The sequence below is a fragment of the Rana temporaria genome, chromosome 9 (genome assembly GCF_905171775.1).
Source record: "Rana temporaria chromosome 9, aRanTem1.1, whole genome shotgun sequence".
NCBI lineage: Eukaryota > Metazoa > Chordata > Amphibia > Anura > Ranidae > Rana > Rana temporaria.
Window position 1 is genome coordinate 63,934,218 of NC_053497.1, and position 21,532 is coordinate 63,955,749.

General features: G+C 40.7%; 1 protein-coding gene across 2 annotated transcripts in view; it reads right to left on the reverse strand.

Moving 5' to 3' along the window:
- LOC120913604 (sodium- and chloride-dependent neutral and basic amino acid transporter B(0+)-like) overlaps positions 1–21,532 on the reverse strand; it is a 51,585-nt gene that overhangs the window by 16,743 nt on the left and 13,310 nt on the right. For both annotated transcript variants that reach the window (XM_040323675.1, XM_040323676.1), the window contains 4 exons: positions 14,880–15,041; positions 14,675–14,795; positions 5,912–6,044; positions 2,164–2,304 (listed from right to left, as the gene is read on the reverse strand). In XM_040323675.1, coding sequence (XP_040179609.1) covers positions 2,164–2,304; positions 5,912–6,044; positions 14,675–14,795; positions 14,880–15,041 — 557 coding nt within the window. The remainder of the gene's footprint in view (positions 1–2,163; positions 2,305–5,911; positions 6,045–14,674; positions 14,796–14,879; positions 15,042–21,532) is intronic.

Below are 21,532 nucleotides of genomic sequence, written 5' to 3' on the forward strand. Positions count from 1 at the left end.
TTGGTGGGGGAGTGGATCTTGGGTGGGAGTTCCCACACTTTTTTCCCCAGGACTTGACCCCTGCTTGACACCCTAAAGTTTACATGCCTCTGTTGACCCATCCCTTAGCCATCAGAATGATTTAAAGGCAAACTATAGTACTGTATTTTATAGACCTATCATAAGAGAAATATAGGGTTGAAGCTGATGACCTTTTTCTGAATATGCTAATTGCATATATGTTCTCATCTCCTTGTGAATTCTTTTAAAAAAACACCCCTTTTATTTTCTTTGATGCTACAGTTGAAAGTGGATACTGTTAACAGTGTAATCATTAATGTGGCTTATAAATCTCCATTTACTCACAGTGGCCATTCTTACTTTGGGAATCTGAAACTCTGCTCTTACTTGCTTCCAGGATTTGGTGCAGCTGGCTACCCAGCATGCACCTCCCGATCTCGCGCCTGCGCAGTCAGGACACAGCGCGGTGCATTGTGTTGATTGCAGGCTGCTGTAGTGATGGCGACGTCAACAGAAGTTCTCATAGTTATGGCAACACAATCCGGAAGGAAGGGAAGTGCCGCCTGGCATTGTGTAATTTCCAGTTTTGAAATAACACGATGCTAGAAGTGGCGGATGTCCATTGACTCCTGGGATTGATGACACTAATATCCCAGGAGCCAAAAGTAGAGTAGAAATTATGTATCACGCCATGGCATGGTGGGCCGGAAGAGGTGGGGTTTTTGAACAAAAAGAGGTATTTAACCTTTTCACAGGGTGGGGCAGGGCTTAAGAGCACATGATCACACCAGCCATGGCAGTCCCGTGATCCAAAAAATCCCGATCGCAAGCAGCAATTGGGAGCTTTCGGTTGGGAGTGCACACTAAGCTGTTTGGACAGCAATTCACGCAAACATGTGGTCCCTCGGTGCCAAGGTCCAGTTGCCGAGAGGTCACATAATTGTCTGCCGATGGCGCCAAGGGATTAAACAAAACCCCCCAAAAAATCCAAAGATTAATTGCACAGAGATCATCTACCAGTGAAGCCATGGTGGCTAAATAGGGTGGCACTCCACTTTATCCACATTGCAGACCCAGAACACGCATGCACCAATTGAAAAAAAAATCTGAATATATTTTGTTATGCTTTTCCAGGTCAGAAAGTATGGAAGCCAAAGCATCAGTCCATAATGACCCAGACCAACCATTCAACATCTGCTACCCCTCTCCGACAATTCCTACACTGGCTTCCACTCACCCAACAAATTCAATACAACTTACGAAGCCATCCACAACGTTGCCCCCAGCTACATCACTAACCTATTCTCAAAAAAAAAAAATGAAATAACAAAAAAATTGTACGTGTACTATAAGTGCATTTAGGCCTGGTCAGTGGCGGCTGGGGCTGTTTTTAGCTGTAACATCTATTATCAGTAGAAATAGAGTCATACCTTATTTTACACACAACTGTATAGATGTTATTAGTGTTTATTAGTTAAAGAGGAAGTAAACCCAGATGGGTGTTACTTCCTCTTTGTTTCCCTGCAAAGGTAAAGCATAATGGGCTACTATGCATCGCATAGTAGCCCATTATGTGACACTTACCTGCAGGAGAAGACTGCAATGTCCCCGTCTTCCTCGCGAGTAGCGAGCAGGCCATTCTTTACCCCTCTTCCTTCCGGGGCTGCGAACTCCGGCTCTGTGAGTGGCCTGAGTCGCGTCACTCACGTGACGTCGCGTGACATCACTCCATGGCATGACCTGATTTAGAAACAGCACAGCGTGCCCTTTCTAACTCTGGCGCATGCGCAGAACAAACCGTTGTACGGCGATTTGCAAATATCTCCTAGACCGTGTAGGTCTGGGAGATATTTCAAGCACCTACAGGTAAGTCTTAATCTAGGCTTACATAAGTTAAAGTGGTTGTAAAGGGTTTACAACCACTTTTATCCAAATGTATAGTGGTGTGCTCTATAAGAGTTGCATGGTTTGCTCTGACTGTAGTTTTGTCCTAGTTTACATGGATTTCCGCCGGGTTCCCCAGTTTCCTCCAACAATCCAAAAACATACTGTCAGTTTAATTGGCTTCCTCTGAAAACTGGCTCTATGTTGTCTAGGTGTATATTAGAAGGGACGTTAGATTGAACTCCTTTGGGGGACTGGAAAAACAATCAAAACACTTACTTCTCCATTGGAAAGCTTTGAAATATCAGACTGTTGTCCAATAAAGTATTCAATACCATCCCTTGCTCCCTCCAGTGTGACTCCTCTAATAAGAAGTATGATGAGGACTATATATGGAAACACGGCTGTGAAATATACCACCTGAAAAACAATTATTACAGCTTCACTCTTTTATTACTATCATTTTGTTTCGCATCAGACCACAAGGTATTGCAGGAAATATTTAAATACTGAAATGAAAACTATCATACAAAAAACTGTATTTTCACTCTTGCAGTCAAACGTGAAAATCCAAGAAAAACAGAAATAGGAAGCGCGCACACCTAGTGCATTACCAGAGATAATTTAATAATAAGAAATTTTTGTGTAAAAGTGGGTACTCACAAAATGCAACTGACAAAAGGCCATAAACATGGTGCATGGACATGCACAGAACACAGTACAGATAACGTGTTTTGGGGGCGCATCCCCTTCCTCAGAGCTAGGCTCTAGCTCTGAGGAAGGCGGTGCACGCCTGAAACATGTAGCTGCACCCTGTGTTACCCCGTGTATCTCTGGTAATGCACTAGGTGTGCGCACCTTCCATTTCTGTTTTTCTTGTAGTTCCTTTTGGATTACCCCATCTGTGGAAGGCAGCACCCACCTATATACCTTTCACACCACCATTTTATCTGTTACGCCACACCTTGGAAGACCTATTAGCGCTGGAAGTGACTGTGTTTTTTGTATTGAGAAAATCCAACTATACATTTGTTATATATATTTCGTGCCTTTTAGATATTTGTGAGGAGAAGGTGTCATTACAGACTCCAAGAATTGTTCAATATGTTTTCTGTGATCTGTCTCAATAGAAAGGCTGGGGACTGGCATAATCCAGTTTTCTTTAACCACTTGATCACCAATAGATTTACCCCCTTTCATGACCAGGCAATTTGTTTTGCAATATGGCACTGTGTTACTTTAGGGGAATCAAAAATCCACCACTTCCCCGCTGACAGGACAAAGCTCTGCCTTGTTAATGTAAACAGAGCTCTGTCCTGTCTCAGTCCTCGGTGATCAGTGGGTGACGGCGAACATCTATTGGCTGGCACCCGCTGATTGGCTTGTGCTGTGCCTAATCACAGCACCGCTGGGTCGCTGCGGCACACGTGCCCCCTACCCTGGAGGTCCAAGATCACCTAATACTGTTGGTACATGGTCTGGCACAGAAGAGCCACTCTGCCACCGTAAATCTACATGATGTGGTTAACATACAATGGCGTGGCTGAGCTACCAACACTTTAACCTATTGTTAGGACAGACACAGGTACATCAGGTACGATTGATAATGAGATCTGCCAGCACAGTATAGACATGGTTAATTATCACAAACACAGAGAACTACGTAGGATTTTTTTTCCAGAAATAAACAGTATTTTTTTATTTTTAGTTATACTATGTGACAATATTGACATTTTTTTTGTTGTACTATTGTGGCATGTAACAAATATTTGCTTTGCTATTTGGGTCTATGTCAAGTAGAACTCTTGGCAGCATGCTAATTAAAGTGTTTGTAAGCCCGAACAATACATTTCTCTTGTTAAATATAGCATTGAAAATGCTTTTTGTTATATCTATTTATTAAAGCAGAACTAAAGTTTTGCTTTATTGCAGAAGAGACCCGTAAAGTCATTTTTTTGGTATGTTAGTTTTGGGCTTCTGAAAATTGATGTCTTTGTTTTGTGGTGTGGAATTTTTCAGCACTGAGAGCTGTTATCATGTTATATACTTAGCATGCCTGAAAAGGAACACTTCCTGCAAAATGTATACTATCATGACTAGAGATGAACTTGGCATGTATGGATGCACTTCCAAACCCATTTGTCCAAGCCCACCAGGAAGCTGTCACCTGTAATGGGCAAATCATTTGCAGCCAAGGCATTTCCCACTACACAGTAGACATGTGCATTTGTTTTCTTCCGAATTTTGGGTATTAGTTTCATTTTAGTTGCTACAACAGTTAGATATAGATAGGAGATTCGACATGACGCTGACAATAGCAATCTGTGTCTATCGAGCCTGTGGTTGAATGTGCCTAACCTTAACTCTATTAGTCCAAGATTATTCTACATAGAGAGGAAAGATTCGACATGGAGAGAAAAGATTTGACATTATAGAGACAGTGTTGGGGTAGACCATTCAACATGAATGACGAAGATTCAACGAAGCAGCGAAAAACATACAAAACGTTGAATCTGTCATTGAAGGCTTATGGTGTCTGTTGAAAGTTCTAAGAAGATTCGACAAGCAGCTAAACTGTACGACGCCGCAATCATACATTTCCGGTCAAATGCTCGCCCCATAGGCTATAGAAGAATTAGAATGTTAGTTGACTAGTAATAATAATTCATAAATATAATTATTACTCGTCATACAACATTAGAATTCTTCTATAGCTTGTAGGCGGAACATTCGACCGGAAATGTATGATCACGGCGTCGTACAGTTTAGCTGCTCCATCTAATCTTCTTAGAACATTCGACAGACGCCATAAGCCTTCAATGACAGCTTCGACCTTAATTAATTCGGATTTTTAGACGAATGCATTTTAGAACAAAACAAAGTAGATAAAAATGAATTTCGGGAGTAACTAAATAAATGTATTTTTTGGACGAAAACAAAATTCCGAAACAAAATATTTCAGTGTGCACATGTCTAGTACACAGCCACATGTATACACATGGAGAATGCCTTGGTGCAAATGATTGGCCCATACAGGGGACAGCGTCTTGGCAGGCTCACCTCTCTGAATTTGGAAGTGCACCCAAACATGCCTGAGCTTATCTCCAATCACAATAATAAATACGATCTTATCACAGTAATAGATACATTCAGATTGATATTAATGAGAAAATAATATGGTAACAAAAAGTGATGCAATACAAGCCTTGTTATTTTCAGTTCTCAAAAGAAATTTACATAGGAAAACCTGCGTGCCAAAATTAACTCATGTGCATTTATCAGTGAAACTTTCACTCTTTATGACAAAGATGTATTTTGCAGCGTTAAAAAAAGACAATTTATAGCGCTTATTCAAAACATTTTGAAGACATAGTACAGTGATACTATTCAGAGTTGCATTATCCAAATGGCAACATAGGAAAGAGCCTAGGGCTCAATGGATGTTCGGTAGGATCAGCTATAGCCTCCATACTCCTGCAGTAAACCAGGAAGATAACATGTGAACAAACCTGGTATTTCTCTAGGGAGGATACACTTGTAGATAGTTGGTATTTGATGGGTTGGACCAAGTTGGCACAGACAACTCTGACACCATACATCTACATGATGTGGTTAACATACAATGGCGTGGCTGAGCTACCAACACTTTAACCTATTGTTAGGACAGACACAGGTACATCAGGTACGACTGATAATGAGATCTGCCAGCACAGTATAGACATGGTTAATTATCACAAACACAGTTTCCCAGCCCAGTATAAACAAAGAGAACTAAGTAGGATTTTTTTCCAGAAATAAACACTATTTTTCAACAACAAATGTGTGACAGGTTTTTGACGTAAAAAAATCGGACCGTTTGTATGCTCCATCGGACAATTGTTGTCGGATTTTCCGACAACAAATGTTGAATAGCATGCTTTAAAATTTTCCGATAACACATTTTGAATGCTGGTGTTTGCCAGTGTTTTCCCTGCAGTTAGCTCAGTATTGTCAGTACACAAATCAATAGCACAATAAACATTTTTACCTTTCCAGAAGATTTTATTCCTTTGACCAGGGCAGCGGCAGTTATAATCCATGCCAGTAGCAGACAGAGCGCTAAGTGCCAAACAACTATGCCTGTTTCATCCATACCACTTGATCGCTTCAGAGCTACTTTACTGAAAGTGGAAAAAAAAACTGCTGTATTTAGCCTGCACCCAAAAGTTCCCAGTAAATATCTGAGTTTCTACTTTTTAAACCCCCCCCCCCCCTGACCAACTAAACAGAATTTAGGGAGTAGAAATGAATGGGATAGGAGTGCTACGGCCAGGCCCGCACTGGCCATAGGGCATACCGGGCATATACCCTGCGGGCCACATGTCATGTCTCCCCAGTACTATTGTAGGGGGGGTCTGTAATGTAGGGTGGGTCTGTATTGTAGAGGAGGTCTGTATTGTAGAGGAGGGTATGTAATGTAGGGGGGTCTGTACGGTAGGGAGGGGGTCTGTACTGTAGGGAGGGGGTCTGTATTGTAGAGGGGGTCTGTAATGTAGGGGGGTCTGTAATGTAGGGGGGTCTGTATGGGCTGTATTGTAGAGGGGGGCTGTAATGTAGGGGGGCTGTATTGTATAGGGGGTCTGTAATGTAGGGTGGTCAGTTTTGTAGAGGGGGTCTGTACTGTAGGGGGGTCTGTACTGTAGGGAGGGGGTCTGCACTGTAGAGAGGGGGTCTGTACTGTAGGGAGGGGGTCTGTATTGTAGGGAGGTCTGTGTAACATGCAGGGGGTCCAGAACTGTTAGGGGGGTGTCTGTGTAACAAACTGTGGGGGGATGTGTAATGTAAATAGGTCCAGTGGTGCTGTGCTATGAAATGAAAATAGGTCCAGAGGTGCAGGGTGCTGTGTATTGTAAAAGGGTCCATAGGTGCAGGGTGCTGTGTAATGTAAAGGGGTCCAGAGGTGCAGGGTGCTGTGTAATGTAAAGGGGTCCAGAGGTGCGGTGCTATGAAATGTAAAGGGGTCCAGAGGTGCAGGGTGCTGTGTATTGTAAAAGGGTCCAGAGGTGCAGGGTGCTGTGTAATGTAAAAGGGTCCAGAGGTGCAGGGTGCTGTGTAATGTAAAGGGGCCCAGAGGTGCAGGGTGCTGTGTAATGTAAAGGGGTCCAGAGGTGCAGGATGCTGTGTAATGTAAAGGGGTCCAGAGGTGCAGGGTGCTGTGTAATGTAAAGGGGTCCAGAGGTACAGGGTGCTGTGTAATGTAAAGGGGTCCAGAGGTGCAGGGTGCTGTGTAATGTTAAGGGGTCCAGAGGTGCAGGGTGTTGTGTAATGTAAAGGGGTCCAGAGGTACAAGGTGCTGAAACCCCACATTCCATCATTAACCGCCGCCCCCCCCCCCTATTTTTTGTCTCAGTCCGGGCCTGGCTATGGCATTTAAGAGGAGTTACAAGAAACCTTTGCAGTTGCACTGAAATTTAGCCATTCCCTCTTTATTTTTTAGTAGTATAATATGTCTGTGTGTAGTGAAATGGTAGGTATCATCCACAAGAACTTTACTGGAGTCTGTTCAGACAGAACACCAGAGAAAGAACCATGTTCTGTCTGAGAAGTCTCCATCAAAGTTTCTTGAGGATTATACCAGTGGAGTGCTACCCTCCTTTTCAGACTTATTTAATATGATAAAGACTAGATACACGTACAGTATCTCACAAAAGTGAGTACACCCCTCACATTTTTGTAAATATTTTATTATATCTTTTTATGTGAAAGATATAATAAAAATGTGAGGGGTGTACTTACTTTTGTGAGATACTGCATATAGTCTTACAGATACAACCGGCTTTTTGAGGGGAACTATAATTCTGATGCGACCAGCCATGAAATTGAGTTTGACACCCCGATCTAAACACTAACAATGATTATTGGATCTGTTAAATATACAATTGACACTGTTTTGTTATATTTGTTCAATAGGCACAGAAAAAAAATATCCTTTGATAATGTCAGAAAAAGAGCTGTCATCTGACACTCATTCTCAAAGATTTCACCTAGTTATTATCTGGGATTACAGAATGATTAGTGTATACAGTATGTTGTGTACAATAGACGAGGGGGTGGGTCTGAGTAGTTTAACAAAAGACAACTGGGAAGGCTGACACCATTCCATCCACCAAAATTTTGTGTGTTGTCAGCTCACCCCGTGTGGTGCGCTTCCAGCACAAAGGTAGATATGAAAATATGCGTCTCCACGGAAAAAGCCCAGTCCAGTGAGGCTGCATATTTGTATTAGGTCGGCGTGAAGGGGTTAAAGAACCATTAAGCAGCAGATTTGTATGAGTGTAAAGGTGTCCTTCGCGCTACTAGGAGTAAGTGTTTAGAATGTTCTAAAGTGACAGAAAAAGTGATAATAATACAGTTGAATCTCGGGTTACGAGCATAATCCGTTCCAGAAGTATGCTCGTAATCCAAAGTACTCGCATATCAAAGCGAGTTTTCCCAATGAAGTCAATGGAAATGAAAATAATTTGTTCCACATTGACTTCAATGGAATGCAATACCAAATGCGACCAGAGGTGGGGGGGGCGCCAGAGAGTGCCGGAACGGGCGAAAAGGACCGAGGACACTTTGGCTCGTTTCCTGCGCCCCCGTACAAATGAGGTACTGCAGGCCAATGTTCGGCTTTTCTCAGCACCTGCGCCCCCGTACCTCAGGCCAAATTAGGTACTGCATGCCTATTTTCGGCTCTGTACGGCTTCTGCGTCCCCGTACCTCAGGCCAAATGAGGTACTGCAGGCATATTTAGCTTGAATTCTGCTAGTCTTGCGAGTCAACACTCGCAATCAGAATTTTAAAAAAAAGTTGTTCGCAAATCAAAACGCTCTCAAACCAAGTTACTCTTAAACCGAGGTTCCACTGTAACTCAAAACATTCAGAAAAATCTAATAGTGTTCACAATACACAAAATAAGTATAAATATATAAAGTGATCTCGCGCAGTAATGTATTAACACTAAAAACACTAAATATGAGAGTTTCTGAAAAGGTTAGTGCTTCAAAAAAGATGAATAAAAATCCAAAATGTGTGTTATAAAAGAGAATACAAAAATATGAATAATAATTAAATGTGTATAGTCTAAAAACTATGGGCCAGATTCACGAAAATTTGTGGCCGTGTAACGTAACCCGTTTACGTTACACCGCCGCAAGTTTTCAGTGTAAGTGATTGATCCTCAAAGCACTTACCTGGAAACTTTCGGCGGTGTAACGTAAAGTTGTCTGGCGCAAGGCCGCCCAATTCAAACGGGGCGGGTACCATTTAAATTAGGCGCGCTCCCGCGCCGGACGTTCTGCGCATGCTCCGTTCGCAATTTTCCCGATGTGCTTTGCGCAAACTTACGGCGGCCCGACGTGTTTGTGAATCGCGACGTGCGTAACGTACTTACGCCGGGAAAAAAATTCAAAAGCGACGCGGGAACGACGGGCATACTTTAACATGGTGGAGTCATTTTACACCATGTTAAAGCACACCTAACTTTGCGACGGGAAAAAAAGACTTGCGCCGACGTAACGATGGGAAAAACCTTTGTGGATCGCCGTAACTGCTAATTTGCATACCCGACGCTGGAATACGACGCGAACTTCCCCCAGCGGCGGCCGAAGTATTGCATCCTAAGATCCGACGGTGTAAGTCAATTACACCTGTCGGATCTTAGGGCTATCTATGCGGAACTGATTCTATGAATCAGGCCCCGTACACACGTCCGAGGAACTCGACGTGCCAAACACATCGAGTTCCTCGGCGAGTTCAGTGTGGAAGCCGCCGAGGAGCTCGGCGGGCCGACTTTCCTCATTGAACAATGAGGAAAAAGAGAACATGTTCTCTTTTCGGCCCGACGAGTTCCTCGTCGGCTTCCTCGCTGAAAAGTGTACACACGACCGAGTTTCTCGGCAGAATCCAGCTCCGACCGAGTTTCTGGCTGAATTCTGCCGAGAAACTCGGTCGTGTGTACGGGCCCTGAGCTGCATAGATACGACAGGAGATACGCCGTCGTATCTCCTCTGTGAATCTGGCCCTATATGTAAATAGTGTTGCTCACGAATATTCGTATTGCGAATATTCGGCTCGAATATGGCATATTCGAGTATTCGCGATATATTTCGAATTTCGCGGTGAATATTCGCAATTCCGAATATTCGCATTTTTTCAATTTTATTTTTAAAACAGATCACATCCTATCGACGTCTAAAAGCATTGCTGGTATGATTAGAGACCCTGGGCCGAGTAGCTAAGCTGAGGCGATCCTTTTATGTTGCCGAATTGAAAAAAAAAAAATTGTGAATTTTCGCTAATGCGAATGCGAAAATGATTGCAAATTTTCGATAACTGTGGTAGGAGAACTCTGATTGTCTCTGATGCAAAAGGGGGGGGCTTTGTGTATGTTTCTGTTATGAATATTTGTATGTTTGATATTATTTTTTTTTGTAAGAAGAAAAAAATTGCGCATACCTTAAAAAAAGGGGAGAATACAGCAGCAACTCAAAAATGTTATACAACATAAATTAATACAAGACAGAAAATGGAGTCGCTCTACAAGAATAAAAAATATGTCTAGTGACAAGACATGTGGGCAAATTATAAAATAAGCAAGCGCAAATAACTTGTGAAATACACAGTGAAACAAATATATAAAGAAATATAGTCCCAATAATAGAAAAATAATCTTTCATAAAAATGTCTTTGATATGTGAAGTGAAAAAAAGTCCAAAGCATGCAGCATGAACGTGTTCAATCTTCAAGGTGTTTGATTGACAAACGGCTGTGACAGATGGATAGAGTAAAGAATCACCACCAATGCAAAACACTTTTTATTTTCTATTGTAAAATATCAAGAATATTCTGAGCCAATCAGAGTGCTCCTTCCGCATTTGCCGAATATTCGCAATTATTTTGTATTGTAAAATATCAAGAATATTCTGAGCCAATCAGAGTGCTCCTTCCGCATTTGCCGAATATTCGCAATTATTTTCTATTGTAAAATATCACGAATATTCTGAGCCAATCAGAGTGCTCCTTCCACATTTGCCGAATATTCGCAAAGGGAGCACTAACCTTTTCGGAAGATCTCATATTTAGTGTTTTTAGTGTTAATACATTACTATGCGAGATCACTATATAGATTTATACTTAGCAGATGTGTAATGCCGCGTTCACATGACCGTTTTTCATGATGAGAACATTTTTATTTTTTAAATTGGTCGTGAAAAACGGCCGTGTGTACGCTCCAAAACATTTTTCTCGTAGATAATTTTTTTTAGAACCTGCTCTATTTTTTCTCGGCGTTTTTCACGTTGTGAAAAACGGTTGTGTGTACACTTTAACGAGGGGGGAAAAAACGCGCATTCTCAGAAGCAAGTTATGAGATGGGAGCACGCGTTCTGGTAAAACTAGCGTTTGTAATGGAGATAGCACATTCGTCATGATGTAAAGGCACGAAGACTGAAAAGCGTGAATCGTCTCTCACCAAACTTTTACTAACAGCGGTAACACAAAATTAGCAAAAGCAGCCCAAAGGGTGGCGCCATTCAAATGGAACTTCCCCTTTATAGTGTCGTCGTACGTGTTGTCCTACGTGTTGTACGTCACCTCGCTTTGCTTGAGCATTTTTTTCTGCATGAACATGAGTATGCAAGGCAGGCTTGAGAGGAATCACGACAAATCATGTCGAGAAACGCGTTGTTTTTTTGCATGACATGAATAACGGTCGTGTATACGCGGCATAAGGGTTATTTTGGGAGAATAAGGATATCGCTTAGTGTTACTTTTTAAAGAGGAAGTAAACCCTTGTTAAAAAAACAAAAAACCCTGCAAGACAAAGGCATAATGAGCTGCCATGCACAGCATACATGCTCATTATGTATTACTTACCTCAGATCGAAGCCCCCGCAGTGGTCCTTGTCTCCCCCTCTGGCCGCTGACATGTAATCCCAGAATTTTTTCCGGGTATCACGGCTCTGACGCTGTGATTGGCTGGAGCGCATGCGTGCAGGAGCCGCGATGACGTCACTTCCACGCATGCGCGCAGGAGCCACTGGTAAAGGCATGGGGGCTGCAGCAACAGCACATAGGTGCCATTGCTTCAGTTTGCCCCAGTGCATATGTGCCGATGACATCGGCACATGCAGGGGACAGGGGATAGCTCCTAAACCGTGTAGGTTTAGGAGATATCCTGGTTAGATACAGGTAAGCCTTAATATAGGCTTACCTGTAGCATAAGGTTGTAAAAAAAAGTGTACATAACCAATTTAATATTCTCTTCACTTTCTGGTCCTAGAAGGTGACAATGACCTTAAGAGATCCATCTTTAAGGATCTCTCAAGTGACATAAAAAAGACATAAAGCTATGTAATAAGGTAATTCCTGCTTTCAGTGTATCAAATGTTATGAACAAATATTCCCAGAACTTCCTGTCTCCTCGTGACTTAAAATTCCTTCCAGGCAAACAAGTAATTATACAGATGGAATACATATAGAGCTGTTTACCTGCCAAAATGTTTGTATTCATTTCTCTCCAGTTATGAAACGCACACAGCTTTGTCACACAGCACAGACCTGCCTGGCAGAGTAAAATATCATTTTTTTTCTACCTAAAGCTGTAGTAAAAGCTTCAGGTTGTGTCCCCCCAAGCCCAGTGTGTGATTGGACAGTGAAAGAAGAAACAGCAGACTGATTAACTCATCTCTCTGTCATGCTGCTTTTGCCTTCTATCAGCACATTCCTGGCACTGCAGCACACTTAAATTCAACCTTCTTCCATCTGCTGTACAGGAACAGCATGAGGCTGATGACACTGAGAATACATTTAATGACGTATCACTGACCACAGAGCTGCATTAATCTGTGTATTTTTAATCTGCCTGGATTTTAACTTTAACCACTTCAGCCCCGGAAGGATTTACCCCCTTAATGACCAGTCAATTTTTTGCAATACAGCACTGTGTCGCTTTAAGGCTGCATTCACACCTAAACGTAGGTCGTTTGTTTGTTTTTTCCTGCATTTTCCCATATTCATGCTTATTTGCGCGTTTGCATACAGGGTCGTCCGACGTTTTTGTACTTCGACGTTTTTTATTTTAGCCAATAGGAAAAATTATCATCTTTTCATCACTTGTTGCTATGTTGGTAGATTTTTTTTATCTTCTGCCTGGGTGAAATGTTCTATTGATTAAAGCGACAAAACGCCCGTAGCAAACGCTCGTTGTCGCGCTAGTCGCTTGAATCGAGCGTTTCCATTACTTTCTATGGGAAAAAGAAATGCTCAAAAACGCCCAAACCGCCTGATTCGCGGGACAAAAAAGGGTCCCGGAACTTGTTTGAGCTTCAGGCGTTCGGCGTCAGGCGTTTTGGAGTGGAGATGTGAACCATCTCCATAGGGAATAATGTATTTTTTCCCCTCTAGCGTTTTTGAGCGTCGCGCTTCAGGCGACAAAACTCTCAGGTGTGAATGCAGCCTAACTGACAATTGCACGGTCGTGCAACATTGTACCCAAACAAAATTGATATCCTTTTTTCTTTCTTTTGGTGGTATTTGATCACCTCTGCTGGTTTTTTTTCTTTGCTATAAATAAATAAAGCGCAACAATTTAAAAACAAAAAATGTTTTACTTTTTTTTTTTGTAGGTTAAAAAATACTTAGTAGGAACAAACGATATGTCTCCTCTCCCCTGACAGAACACTGATTTGTGTGTTTACACACACAAATCCCTGTGGTGGCTCTCGTGCACGCGATCGGGCGTGGCTGGCAGCCATGCAAGCGATCAGGTCCCCCGCCATGCAGCGGCCCTCTGGTGGCTCTTTAAGGGGAAGGCGTACGCATATGGTGGTTCGCCCAGTGGTGCCATTCTGCTTCAGTGTTTATACGTGAGTCGGTGGGGAACCAGTTAAGCTTTTACATTTGTAAAGTACAATTGTATTGCAATCTCAAATCTGGTGTAAGTTTTGCATAGGGTTAGAAATATATCAATTGCTTCATGACAGAAAGTGAACATTTGTTCAGGCTGGAATTTGCCTATTTGCATCACAAATATGTGACTTCTAAAGCCCTGTACATACAATCGGTTTGTCCGATGAAAACAGACCCATTGACTGTTTTCATCGGACAAACTGATCGTGTGGGCCCCATCGGTTTGTTTTCCATCGTTGCAAAAAAATAGAACATGTTTTAAATTTTAAAATTTTAAAATTTTTAAAAAAACGATCGTCTGTGTGGTAGTCGATCGGTCAAAAATCCACGCATTCTCAGAATCAAGTCGACACATGCTCAGAAGCATTGAACTTAATTTTTCTCAGCACATTGTAGTGTTTTACGTCACCGCGTTTTGGCATGGTCGGATTTTTGACCGATGGTGTGTAGGCAAGACTGATGAAAGTCGGCTTCATCGGATATCCGACGAAAAAATCCATTGGATTAGATTCCATCAGATATCCGATCGTGTGTACGAGGCTTAATAGTTCCGTATTTGATAGGCAGGCATCGGAAAATTAAAATACCTGTTTAGAATTTCAATTCAATCTTCAACAGTTGGGGTCCTAGCCAACTTTTTAGGTTTTTGGCCAAGTGGGTCTTGAAGTTTATACTAGAAATGCCATATCATAGAAAGCTATACAACACTTTAATAAAAGTAGAATGGAACATTAGGGAGAAAGAGAAAAGGTCAAGCTTATCAGATTATAATAGCTGTCATTCATATGAGGAATTTTACTGTCACTTAACCAATCTTTACATAAAGAAACAAAGTACCGGTATACATTAAACTTACTCCCAGTATTGCTTGCTTGGGAGCTCTGTTGTGTTGTCTGCAATACAAGTCAGATTTTGTTCATGTACTGAAGACATGTTCATAGTCATTGTAGCATTGTCCAAAGTGACGTTGCAGAAACCTGGAAAACAAAACATTCAGTTCTCATCTGGACTTTCATGATTTATAAAGGTATATTATATAATTAATCAACAGGCCCACTTACCATTTATGGTGCCTTGACAGCTACTATCTGCCCATTCATAGCAATCACCCCATGGCAGATAGCTTCGAAATGAAGCGAATAAATAAAATAAGCTGTAAGCAATAATGACATTGTAATATATAGATACAAGGGTTGATATAATCACCATAGTAAACCCGACACCTAGAAAAAAAAGACAATAATCACTAGTTGACAGATAATTTATAATACTTCTTATCAGGATGAATATTTATGTAATCAATTGATTACTAACACATCTTATCAACAGTGTCTAACATTGTTCCAGGAAATTATTTTTAATGATCACCATTAAAAACCATACACATACACTCACACTGATTCTCATACACATATATTACACCTCACATATGCATATACGTATCCACTATCACTCACATATACAGTACAGACCAAAAGTTTGGACACACTTTCTCATTCAAAGAGTTTTCTTTATTTTCATGACTATGAAAATTGTAGATTCACACTGAAGGCATCAAAACTATGAATTAACACATGTGGAATTATACATAACAAAAAAGTGTGAAACAACTGAAAATATATTTCATATTCTAGGTTCTTCAAAGTAGCCACCTTTTGCAGCAGACACATCTCTAGAACTGTTAAGAGGAGACTGTGTGAATCAGGCCTTCATGGTAGAATATCTGCTAGGAAACCACTGCTAAAGAAGGCAACAAGCAGAAGAGACTTGTTTGGGCTAAAGAACACAAGAAATGGACATTAGACCAGTGGAAATCTGTGCTTTGGTCTGATGAGTCCAAGCTTGAGATCTTTGGTTCCAACCCCTGTGTCTTTGTGCGACACAGAAAAGGTGAACGGATGGACTCTACATGCCTGGTTCCCACCCTGAAGCATGGAGGAGGAGGTGTGATGGTGTGGGGGTGCTTTGCTGGTGACACTGTTGGGGATTTAATCAAAATTGAAGGCATACTGAACTGGCATGGCTACCACAGCATCTTGCAGCGGCATGATATTCCAGCCGGTTTGTGTTTAGTTGGACCATCATTTATTTTTCAACAGGACAATGACCGCAAACACACCTCCAGGCTGTGTAAGGGCTATTTGACCAAGAAGGAGAATGATGGGATGCTGCGCCAGGTGACTACCTCTTGAAGCTCATCAAGAGAATGCCAAGAGTGTGCCAAGCAGTAATCAAAGCAAAAGGTGGCTACTTTGAAGAACCTAGAATATGAAATATATTTTCAGTTGTTTCACACTTTTTTGTTATGTATAATTCCACATGTGTTAATTCATAGTTGTGATGCCTTCAGTGTGAATCTACAATTTTCATAGTCATGAAAATAAAGAAAACTCTTTGAATGAGAAGGTGTGTCCAAACTTTTGGTCTGTACTGTAGATATACACATCCAGACATGTGCACACACACTTTTGCATATTCCAATTCATTTTATTCATCATCCAATCACTGGTGCATTTTTTTTTGTTACAGATATGCTCCCTTATAGGCATTTGACATGCATATCAATCAATTTATTAACACCTTCACTACACTGCCACACTTTATATCTCCACACATCTCTTTTTTTTTCATACACTTATTTATTTTTATTTACATTTTCTTTTCTGGCCAACAACTACACATGCACACATCTCTCGGCGAGAAGGGCACGCAGCGACTGTATGGTCTGCCTCCCATGGCTCCCTGTGCATCCTATCTTGTGTATCTCCCGCCTCAACCTCGGGTGGGGCCATCCATGCTGGACCACCTCTTTATTCATCATCCCAACAGTGGCCATAACATACGGGATATTTTGTAAGTTATACTGATACCTTTTCTTTCCTCTTTCCGTTTTTAGTTGTGTCTATGGAGAGTAGTGGATCCCCAGAAACCACCTAAACATATCTCTTTACTCATTTAACTCTAGAATCCCTCTATGCATCTTACTCCTGATGAGCGGCATACGGCCTACGAAACGCGTCGAGTATACATCCATGGATGCTCTACATAAGCCCATTCTATCAATTATATCACATCATTATATCGTATCTATTATATATATGTTGACCATCTATGAATCATGTGTTTACTATTTGATGATGTTTTTATTATCATGTTTGTATGTCTTTAATCATGTTCCCTTATTGATCATGTGCTATTAAATTAATGATGATTATTATGAATTGCTTTTTTATGATTACATTTCTGTGTCATAAATGTATTTTGGTTACTGATTTATTATTTGTTAACTATGCTGTACTTTAGGGAACCATGACATCTAACTTATTCCATTTATACACCACTATGCCTCATCTAAAGTCTCAACCCCACTATTTTTTCTTTGTTTTTACCTTATCAACAGTGTCTAACATTGTTCCAGGAAATTATTTTCAATGATCACCATTAAAAAAAATTATTGGTGATAAACGCTTACTTGTACCTGCTTTTTTAAATACTATGGATAATATGTTCTTGGATAAGAGATTTTGGAGTTGATTTACTAAAACTGGAGAGTGCAAAATCTGGTACAGCTCTGCATAGTAACCAATCAGCTTCCAGGTTGTTTTGTTAAAACGTAATTGAACAAGCTGAATTTAGAAGCTAATTGGCTACCATGTACAGCTGGACCAGATTTTGCACTCTCCAGTTTTATTAAGTTAACCCCTTTGTATTGATCATGTTACCTTTTCATAAGCTTACTTTCCTATCATTAAGGTTATTTCAAATAAAATCAATATATAATATAGCATAGCATTTAACCTACCAGGGAATCTACTATAAAGTAAAAAGATATGTAATATAATATTATTTTAGTATAATAGTGCCCTCTTAAAATTAAAACACCTCTACTATAATTTTTGTTTGGGGTTTCTTGCTCTTTTTTATCAGTTTACAAAATGCAAAGTGAGCGAATTAAATCAAATTCATATTTGGTGTGACTACTCTTTGGCTTAAAACCTGCATTGATTCTTCTAGGTTTACCTGCACACAGTTTTTGAAGTAACTTGGCAGGCATGTTGTTCCAAACATCTTGGAGAACTAACCACAGATCTTCTGCTTCAAATCCCTCTATCTCTTCATGTAATTCCAGACAGACTTGATGATGTTAAAATCAGAACTCTGTTGGGACCAAACCATCACTTCCAAGACTCCTTGGGCCAGATCCTCAAAAGGGATACGCCGGCGTAACTGCTGTTACGCCGTCGTATCCCTGTTTCTAATTATGGAACTGATCCACAAAATCAGTTTTCCATAGTTAGGCAGAAGATCCGACATGTGTAAGGGACTTACACTGCCGGATCTTAGGATGCAGTACCGCATCCGCCGCTGGGGGCATTTCGTGTCGAAATGCCGCCTCGGGTATGCAAATTAGCACTTACGGAGATCCACAAAGCTTTTATGCTTCGTTTTTTCTCCGTAAGTTTTAGTTTGCAAACGCAAAATTAGGGCTGCTTTTACAAAGTGTAAACTGTTTACACCTTGTAAAAACAGACCCTTCTGTCCAGCGACACGATTTTTTTTTTGTTTTGATTTTTTTTTTCGCCGTATCTTTTTTTTTCCAGACGCAACTTTATTGACCCGTCGCGATCCACAAAGCTCCGTGTAACGTAATTTCGCGCTATGCATGTCGGGAAAATGACGTCACGAGAATGCGCAGTACGGCCCGCGCGGGAGCACGCCTAATTTAAATGGGAATCGCCCCCATGAAAAGAGGAACGCCTTGCGCCGGCGGAATTTAAGTTACACAGCCAAAAATTTCTAGGTAAGTGCTTTGTGGATCGGGCACTTAGGTAGAAATTTTAAGGCAGTGTAACTTAAATGGGAAAATTTACGTTACGCTGGATCTTTGTGGATTACCCCCATAGTTCTTGTTTTATGCTGAAGATAGTTCCAAATGACATTGGATGTATGTGTGGAGATGTTCTCCTGCTTCAGAATAGATTTTGGGCCAGTCACACACCTCCCTGATTGTATGGCATGATGGATAATTATCTGCCTGTATTTTTCAGCATTGTGGGCACCATTGATCAGGCAATGCTGAGGACCGTAGATGCAGTGTTCAGCCAAAGAAACAATGCAGCAGATAAAAGACACATCATGCTTACTTCAATTTGACATTGGATAATGTCCAGAAGTGACATCAGCACAGAACCAGTGGGATCCTGGTACACCCATCTACTGTCTGGAGAAATTAGACCAGAAGTGGTCTTCATGGAAGAATTGTGGCTAAAAAGCCATACCTCCAACATGGAAACAAGGCTAATCGACTCAACTATTCACAAAAACATTGGAAGTGGGGTGCAGAAAAATGGCAGCAGGAGCTCTGGATTGATGAGTCAAAATTCTAATTGTTTGACTGTAGTAGGAGGCAGTTTGTTCATCATAGGGCTGGAGAGCTGTACAATAATGAGTGTCTGCAGGCAACAGTGAAGCATGGTGGAAGTTCCTTGCAAGTTTGGGGCTCCGTTTCTGCAAATTAAGTCAGAGATTTAGTCGGGATGAATAGTGACTTATCCATCATGCCATACTATCGGAGAGGTGTGTGATTGGCCCTAATTTATTCTACAGCAGGACAACAGCCCCAAACATACAGCCAATGTCATTAAGAACAATCTTCAGCATAAAGAAGAGTCCTGAAAGTGATAGCTTGGCCTCCTGACAGCCCTGATCTCAACATCATTGAGTCTGTCTGGGATTACATAAAGACGCAGAAGGATTTGAGGCAGCCTACATCCACAGAAGATCTGTTAGTTCTCCAAGATGTTTGGAACAACCTACCTGCTGAGTTCCTTCAAAAACTGTGTGCAAGTTTACCTAGAAGAATTGTAGAATTGAAGATGCTCCTTTGGAAGGCAAAAGGTGGTCACACCAAATAATGATTTGATTTGGATTTCTCTTCTGCTCATTTACTTTACTAACTAACAAAGGGGTTGATTTACGAAAGGCAAATCCCCTTTGCACTACAAGTGCACTGCACTTGGAAGTGCAGTCGCTGTAGATCTGAGGGGAAGATCTGAAATGAGGGGAAGCTCTGCTGATTTTATCATCCAATCATGTAACAGCTAAAATTCTGTTTTTTATTTTCCTTGCATGTCCCCCTCAGATCTACAGCGACTGCACTTCCAATTGCAATTGCAGTACACTTGTAGTGAAAAGTGGATTTGCCTTTGGTAAATAACCCCCAAAGTATTAACACTAAAAGCATTCTTAACATATAGCCTTTTTATTCACACCTGTTTAAAACTATTGAACAGTACTGTGTGTGTATATATATATATATATATATATATATATATATATATATATATATATATATATGGAGCTCCAACATGCCACTGGCCTTTTCCATAATAAAAATTGTTTGTAAACAACATGCCACTGGCCGTATGCTTGTTCTGGATCACTTACTCACTTAAAGTTGATGTCACAATGTAGAGTATAAGATTTCCTATCATCTGTGCCCAGTATAAAAAGTGAGAAATCCACCCCTCACCCATATAACACATCCTGGTAATATAAAAATGAACTGTGGATCACCTCATATTATGATAAACATAAAATAACATATGATAAACATGTCCAAGCTAGATATGTAAATAACCTGTCGCTCAAAGCAAGGAGAGAGGAAAGGACTTTTTTTATTTAGACAGGTTTTTATCTGGAAGTCTGTTAATTTTCACTGAACAATAAAAGAGGATTGCTCAGAGTTGGATTAACTCTGTGTGGCAAGACTGGGCCCAGATGATAGGAAATCGTATACTCTACATTGTGACATCAAAAAAATTGGGTTTACATCCACTTTAATAGTAAAAGCAAAGCTAACGTATCTTCACTTCGCCAAGTCAACAATGGCAATTCCCATATTTATGTCTTGAAAGGTTCCTTTTAAATGGTCAAATAAAGTTAAAAATAAAATGTACAACAAGGTACTTATGACATGATGTGGCAATTACTGACAGTAAATGCAAGATAGACTTGAATGCTCAATAATTACAATCAGTGGTAAATTGTTTTACTTCGTAACACAATGCTTATAAATGTGAAAGTCTGATTTTGGCAGCTCAAAATGGTTGTTTCGTCAAACCAGTTTTACCAGCCTGCTTGCTTCCAGAAGACTGGAAAATAAAATAGTCTGTAATAACAGAACAGTGAATGAATAAAAAGGTAATGAGGATAGAAGGGTGTATAGCAAGCGTGGTATGGTACACAAGCAGTATACTGAAACTTATGAAATATGGGGTAAATGTGGGGAAGCTTAGCCTTAAAGGGGTTGTAAAGGTTCGTTTTTTATTTTCTAAATAGGTTCCTTTAAGCTAGTGCATTGTTGGTTCACTTACCTTTTCCGTCGATTTCCCTTCTAAATGTTTTTTTATTTGTTTTCTTTATCTGAATTTCTCACTTCCTGTTCCTCCTCAGTAAGCTGTTCTGGCTGACTAACCACCGCTCGGATGATGGTGGCAAGTTTACTGAGGAGAAACAGGAAGTGAGAAATTCAGACAAAGAAAAAAAACATTTAGAAGGGAAATCGAAGGAAAAGGTAAGTGAACCAACAATGCACTAACCTAAAGGAACCTATTTAAAAAATAAAAAACACATCTTTACAACCCCTTTAAATTCCAACTGCAGATTGACATTATTACAGGATGGTCTAGAAAACAGGCTCCTGAGCATCCAT